Raw genomic sequence first — 8,119 nt, 5'->3', positions numbered from 1 at the left:
TATATATATATATATATATTTTTTAAACAAAACCTGAACAAAATGAAACATTTGGTTAAAGACTGACTACCGAATACTAAATAAGGTTTTCATTAATAATTATAATATTATTCATAATTTTTTTCACCACTAAATAAAGTAAACAACCTAAATATATGTCTTTCTTGATTTTCAGAATAAAAACAGCAAAAACTTTAATAAACAAATATATATATTGAACACTTTTTTTTAATAATTTTTCGGTAGGAATGTTTACAGCGGTATTTATACACACTGAATATTTAATATTTAATTAATCTCAATATACAGCACCGGTACCAAAGTTTGGACACACCTTAAATTCAGTGTTGTTTTATTATTTCAATATTTTCTTCATTGTATATTAATGCTAAAGTCATCCAAACTATAAAGACAGAAACTAATGATTTTTTTTGTATATTTTAGATTCTTCAATGCAGACACCTCTTGCTTAGATTAGACAGCTTTACACATCTTGGCTGGATTTTCTCAGTCAGCTTTATGAGGTAGAGTCACCTGGAATTCAGGCTTTCAGTTAACAGCTGTGCTGAACTCATCAAGAGTTAATTACTTGAATTTCTTGTCTCTTAATAAAGTGTTTGAGAGCATCAGTTCAGTAAAGTTGTGAAGAGGTAGAGTTACAGTTATACAGTGGATAGTGAATATTTATAGAGTAATGTTCGAATCCAGATTATGGCAAGAACTACTTAACAAAGTAAAGAAACAAATAAGAGATCAGTCAATGTTCTCGAAAACTTTTGAGAACTTTGAAAATATCCTTTGAAAATGATGAAACTGGCTCTCATCAGGAATGCTCTAGAATAGGAAGAGCAAGAGTATCCTCTGTTGCACAGGATACGTTTATCAGAGTTGCCAGCTTCAGAAACCACAAGTTAACAAACAGCTCCCCAAATAAGAGCACCTAATTTTTTTTTTTTTTAACACTTTTAAGTTACTACTATTACTACTATGATTCCTTATGTGTTCCTTCATAGTCTGGACGACTTCAGTATTCATTTACAATTTTATATATATATATATATATATATATATATATATATATATATATATATATATATATATATATATATATATATTACAAAACAGCTAATTGCAATATTTTTTCATCAATTAAATCTGTTTCTCCACGAGCTTGTGAAAATCCGTGTTGTGCCACGGCTCATAATTCAAATATGACAGTGTGCGCTCTCTACCCCAGGCCATGTTTGTGTTCGCCCTGCACAGCGAGTGCCTTTGTGGAGTACATAAAAGGTGTTACTTACCTCTGTGCTGCTTCCCCCATGCACCTCTAGCTGCACAGCCTCTACACAACACTTATGCATTAGGAGAGCGTTGGGTAAAACGGATCACAGCAAGCACTTGAGAACCGGAGGACTTTTAGATTTACGGAATCAGATTTGTCTTTGATGCAGAGTTAAGGTCTCGTACAGCCGAAGCCGTAACGGGTGAAGAGAGACCTGGGAGAAACCTCCACTCGGCGGTCCTGCAGGAGATGTGCTGTAAGGTTCTGGGCAGCTCGCGCTCGTCCCTCCCGCTATGCACTTTGCCATGTCTGGCTTTGGCCCCCGCTGCTATAAAAGGCACCCATTATAGCTAATACAGTCTGATTGCTTGACATTTCTCAAGTGCGGGAGTGAAAATGTCTGAATTCCCGGCTCTAAGTGGACGGAGGGTTTGTGCCGGAGCCGTAACGCTGCTTTTCCACTCTGTTCAATTCCGCCTAATCTGCTCTGGAGAGGCGATCGGAGTGTACAGGGCTATATACAGGGGTTGGACAATGAAACTGAAACACATGGTTTTAGACGACAATAATTGATTGTCCCGACTGACAGTTCTGGTGGAGAGTTGGAAACAGGAGAGTTGAGTTGAGGTGCCACCGAACATCCCTTTCAGACTTTTGGATGTGGTTGGTCCTTCTTGTCAGGTGGTTATGCTGACATTACCCTGGATACCGTGGCTCTTGATGCATCACAAAGACTTGCTGTCTTGGTCACAGATGTGCCAGCAAGACGTGCACCAACAATTTGTTCTCTTTTGGACTCTGGCATGTCACTTATAATGTTGTGTGCATTGCAATATTTTGAGAAGAACTGTGCTCTTACTCTGCTAATTTAACCTTCACACTCTTACAGCTCTTACTGGTGCAAAGTGCAATTAATGAAGATTGGCAACCAAGCTGCTCAAATTTAGCCATAAAACAACTGTTGTTATTTGGGTGGTGGGTCATTCTTTGGGGTGTTAGTGTGCGCTGTATTGGTTTGAGTGGATCAAAGGCAGCAGTGCTGCTAGAGTTTTTAAACACCTTTAGAGCCTGAGAGCCTGAGACTCATTCTTTCGCTATTCTTTCACTAGTGTTTGTAGCTGCTTGAAACTCTCCATATATAAAAGGTGTAGTGGATGGTGTCTCACTCATACGGTTCCGGCTTCAGGTACCGTCTGCAGAAAGCAGATGCTCCTCCACACAGGAGACGAAAACGCCTGATTGGTTGGAAGCTGCTGCTCTGAAATGACGCAGGAAGTGCCGGCCACAGTGGGAGATGATTGGCTGGATCTTTAAACAACCCCCCACCCCCCTCCCCTTCTCTTTTGTCCACATCTCCCCTTTTTCCCCCCCTGTCGTTCTGCCGCACCTCTTCTTACGCTGCTTTCTCTCGTGGTAGCATGTCCGACAAACATCCAGCGGATCTGGAACTAATCAAACAAACCCCCTGTATCCAATCCCTTCGGTAATCCCCCGAACACACACTCACTGAACACACACACTGAGCACACACTGAGCACACACACTCGCACATCCTCCTGCCCTCCCCGTGTGTCTCACCAGCTGTCTCTCTGTGCCCATGCCCGAGGGGGATTACGGATAGGTGGGCAGTCTGGAGACTGCAGAATGCTTCTTCCTGGGTGGCGTAGCATTGCGTCTCATCTCATCTCGCCGCTCTTTGACTCTGGCTAAGCGCTTGGCACGCTCTCCAGCTTCCCCACCATTCTCCCATCCCTCCATCCCTCCCTCCATCTTTTCCCTCCCTTCCTCCCTCTCCTCCCGTCCCCTCCCTCCCTCCCTAAATCCCTTAAACGGTTGCTCGGCTTGGTCCGGAGGCCCCATGCGGACCGCTGGAGAGAGTGTGAGGTGTGTGATTAAGAACGCCACGGTGCGGGCGGCTCATCAGTGCGCTCCCAGCTAGAGCTCAGCCGGGCGTGTCTGAACCCACCAGCCAATGAGCAGCTGCTGATGTGAGTTCAGCACCGTACCAGCCAGCAAGCCAGCCAGTGCAACCATTCAGTGATGTAATACTGGAATAGGATTTGAGGGCTGGAAGTGCTGCTCATGCTTCTATAGAACAGAGATAAAATTTCATATACAAATACAATGACAATAGAATGCTGGTCCACTGTCATCAAGAGTCTAGGACATAGTCACAACTTTATCCTATAAAAAAGGACAAAAAGATAAGAAAGCAAAAAGAAAAATGAAAGGAATTACTCCTAATAACCATAAACCTAGACAATCCCAAAATCTACCTCGACGTTTTTATTTGTGTTGTTTTTATACATTGTAAATTAGTACTAAAGTCATCCAGAAGAAATGCATAAGGAATCATGTAGTAAACCTAAAAAGTCTTGAAAAATCAAAATACCTATCTTAGATGCTGTTAACTTTCATGAACTTATCCTATGCAGCAGAGGAAACTCATGCTCTTCCTTTTCCAAGGCATTCCTGATGAGAGCCAGTTTCATCAAAATGTTCATTTCTTAAAGTATTTTTTTCTTTACTTACTAACATTTACTTACTAACATTACTTAAATAAATAGAGCTATTCACTGTATACTTGTAACTCTACCCCTTCACTACTTTACTGAACCAATGCTCTCAAACACTTTATTAAGAGGCAAGAAGTTCAAGTAATTAACTCTTGATTGATGAGTTCGGCACAGCTGTTAACTGAAAGCCTGAATTTCAGGTGAATCTACCTCATAAAACTGACTAAAAATTGCTAATATTGCTAATAATAGTGAAAGCATAAATCGTAAAATTTATTTGTAATGCTAATATGATAGCCATAAGCTGGCTAGCTACATTAGCCTCATAGCTAAAGTGCAAAGAGCCTTGGCAAATGGACTATTTGTAGGCTGTTTTTGGCCAAACTTGAAAAAAAAACAGCAGAAGATAGATTTTTCCATTCGCCTTAATGCTTTTAGATCTGACTGGATCCACTCCTGAGGCTTTCTGAGTCATCGTTAGACAAACATAAACACACACACACACTTACACACATTCGTACATTGTTGTAGCTCTATCGTTTTCTCTTTCAGCCTCTACAATATAGGAAAACATATCATTTTCCTCTGCCTCCACACGGTTCAGTGTGATTGAAGGCCATCTGTATTCAGGATGAGCTAAAGAACAAATTCACTCCACTCAGAAACAGAGAGCCACTGTACTCGTTTACACGACCTCACGCTCTGCTCAGAGTGCAGATCCACGCTCACGAGGGTTTCCTCACACTTACTACCCCTCACAGGACCGCACTAGTGCGTGATATGGATCCACATTGGGTTTCATTTGACCTCGTGGCTCGCTTCGTTTAAATTCAACATGAATCACAAATCATAATGTGTTTTCCTTCTGAACTGTGACACGGAGTTAAACACTGACTTGGGCATGGGGAAAGTGTGTGTGTGAATGTGGTGTGGTCATACTGTAATGGGAGGGTCGTGGAAGTTAGTGATGTAATATATGGTTCAGTTAAAACTGGTCAAAATTGTTTTTTTTATTGTGAAATACTATAGGTCTCTCTGAGTTTTATACGATGCTGCATATGCAATCTTTTCTCAGCCTCCACTGTCTGCAGTAGCTTGTAAAAGGAAATCCTCAGAAATACGAGTTGATCAGAGAGACGTTAGGGTGTCTACATCAACCAGTGACTTCATGGCCTCGCCCACTTTGGCTCAGGACCGCCCACATGCGGGGTTTAACCTGTTCTACAGCATTAGGAGCTGTAGCTAAGGCGGAGCTAACAGCTCTGTTTACTCTGTTTACAGCTTCTGTTTACAGAGCTAGTTAGCATTAATTATTGTGTGTAACTGTAACTATAGGTTTAAATCGGATCTCCGGTTGATTCTGCATTTTACCGAGACCTTGAATAAACTCTAGGTGGAGCACAGTTTGACGAGCAACACAGCTCGACAAAATGCCAGTCAAAGTGGGCGGATTTTATTATATAGAGCGGATTCTGGAACTTTGACGTGGTCAAACCGCCCAAGCACCGAATCACCAAGTCTGAGGTATGAGTTAGTAACATTAGCCTTAGGTTATTCGTGAAGTTTAAGGGTTAACTTTACCCAGCACTCAGTGCTGTATCTTTATAACTAAGGCTGTATCTCTGAAAACATTTTGTTCTTTGAGTTTTGGAGCTGTAAAATTTGACTGTGGATTGGAAAGCAGCAGGTAGGCGTTCTCTGCTTCAGTACTGTTAGCCAATCAGAGGTGATATATTTCCATGTATGAATATGTATGAGCAATTGAATTAGAGACATTTACAAAAAAACTGCTCACATGGCATTCATTCATACTAGGGACCACAACTACACATTTTGAAATAAATGGAAAAAAAAAAAAAAAAAGGAATGAGACCTTTAAACCTCCAGAAAATTGTTATAAACAAAATGAAATTAAATATGTAAGTTTCTTGATTTTTATTTGATGAATTATCAGTGGTTTTATTAGTATTATAAGTATAGTTATTAACAGGTACGTTCTTTGGATGGTCCATTGGATGGCTTTCAGAGTATTACAGGGGTTGGACAATGAAACTGAAACACCTGTCATTTTAGTGTGGGAGGTTTCACGGCTAAATTGGACCAATCTTCATTAATTGCACATTGCACCAGTAAGAGCTGTAAGAGTGTGAAGGTTCAATTAGCAGGGTAAGAGCACAGTTTTGCTCCAAATATTGCAATGCACACTATAACATTATGGGTGACATACCAGAGTTCAAAAGAGGACAAATTGTTGGTGCACGTCTTGCTGGAGCATCTGTGACCAAGACAGCAAGTCTTTGTGATGCATCAAGTGCCGCGGTATCCAGGTATCCAAGAAGGACGAACCACATCCAACAGGATTAACTGTGGACGCTGTAAGAGGAAGCTGAGTATATGGATTGAATTCAATTAAAATGAACACAAACGCACTCTGTCTCAGATGGCCAGTGAAAACCGTGCATTGCTTGAAGCCTGTTTGTGTCAGTAGTGTGATTGAACACTGTGAACAGTAGTGCGAGCTCTGGGTTGGGGTGTTTGGGTGTTTGGGCTCAGCAGAAGGTGTGCTGTGGATCTGTTTGCTTTATGAATATTTGAGCGCTTTCCCGTGGGGCTGCGATGCTCTCGGGCACAGCGATGCCAGTCTGCTGCTTCTTTCCTGTTTCACAGGCTGAGTTCAGACCTGCTCCTCAGTTCTCCTGATCTCTGAAACTGCAGTGGAACTGACCTCGGGTCAGGCTGGAAGCACAGTGTGTGTGTGTGTGTGTGTTAGAGAGAGACGGGATGGATTTCTACTGGAATAATAATAAGCTACATTTGTTTGTGTTTTATCTTTCTGTGTGTGTGTGTGTTCAGGTGTCTGTCATGTGTGACCAGTTCCTTCCGCTGCCACTGGTGCAAGTACCGAAACCTGTGCACCCACGATCCATCCAGCTGCTCCTTCCAGGAGGGACGAGTCAATGCTTCAGAGGTAAACACATCTATCTATCTATCTATCTATCTATCTATCTATCTATCTATCTATCTATCTATCTATCTATCTATCTATCTATCTATCTATCTATCTATCTATCTATCTATCTATCTATCAAGAGGATGATGGATGATCACAAGTAAAGCAGCATAAAGTTATCCAAAAGCAGTGTGTAAGACTGGTGGAGGAGAACATGATGCCAAGATGCAGGAAAACTGTGATTTAAAACCAGGGTTATTCCCCCAAATATTGATTATTTCTGGACTCTTTCAAAAACTTTATGAATATGGACTTGTTTTCTTTGCATTATAAATGCTAAAATCTGCAAATACATGCTCTAATAAATAATATTTTTAATTGGAATTTGGGATAAATGTCTGGATTTCATATGAAAACAACATCTATCTACACTCTAAAAAACAGAGGTACGATATGAGTACTTTTTTGTACTCGAAGGTACACTCTTCATAATTGTACCCTCCAAGGTACAATATTGGTCTTTACAGGGTCAGATTTGTTCCCTCTGAAGTACAAAGTAATTTTTAACAGCAATAAGTACAAATTTGTACCATTTAACCAAACAAAAGGTACATTCAGTATTCTGCATCACTGTACTAATTAACAATATATATTTTAATTGCACATTTTTTATTTGAAAGCCAGTCAATTTTGCATCATCAAGTTTTTGAGCCATATTTAGTTGATGATAATGTTTATAATCTTTATAATCTTAACTGGCACAAAAACCATGGGTACAAAAAAGGACTTTCATGGAAAGGTACTTTTTTGTACCTCAATATAAGGTACAGCCCCAGCGACAAGCTTTGTACTCTTTTAAGTACAAATCTGTACTTACTTTTCTTAGAGTGTATCTATCTATCTATCTATCTATCTATCTATCTATCTATCTATCTATCTATCTATCTATCTATCTATCTATCTGTCTATCTATCTATCTATCTAGCTATCTATCTATCTATCTATCTATCTATCTATCTATCTATCTATCTATCTATCTATCTATCTATCTATCTATCTATCTATCTATCTATCTATTTATCTATCTATCAAACCAATCATCCATCCACCCATCCATACATCCATCCATCCATCCATCCATCCATCCATCCATCCAACCTACCAGCTATCCATCCATACATCCATCCATCCATCCATCCATTCATCCATCCATCCATCCATCCATCCAACCTACCATCTATCTATCTATCTATCTGTCTATCTATCTATCTGTCTGTCTGTCTGTCTGTCTGTCTGTCTGTCTGTCTGTCTGTCTGTCTATCTATCTATCTATCTATCTATCTATCTATCTATCTATCTATCTATCTATCT

General features: G+C 40.1%; 1 protein-coding gene across 1 annotated transcript in view; it reads left to right on the top strand.

Annotated features, from left to right (window-relative positions):
* Positions 1-8,119, top strand: part of plxna2 (plexin A2) — a 410,426-nt gene that overhangs the window by 267,901 nt on the left and 134,406 nt on the right. The window contains exon 9 of the mRNA XM_049486476.1: positions 6,652-6,766. Coding sequence (XP_049342433.1) covers positions 6,652-6,766 — 115 coding nt within the window. The remainder of the gene's footprint in view (positions 1-6,651; positions 6,767-8,119) is intronic.

The sequence above is a fragment of the Astyanax mexicanus genome, chromosome 13 (genome assembly GCF_023375975.1).
Source record: "Astyanax mexicanus isolate ESR-SI-001 chromosome 13, AstMex3_surface, whole genome shotgun sequence".
NCBI classification, from domain to species: domain Eukaryota; kingdom Metazoa; phylum Chordata; class Actinopteri; order Characiformes; family Acestrorhamphidae; genus Astyanax; species Astyanax mexicanus.
Note: the sequence above shows the minus strand (reverse complement) of the source record. Positions and strands in the feature narration are given on the sequence as shown.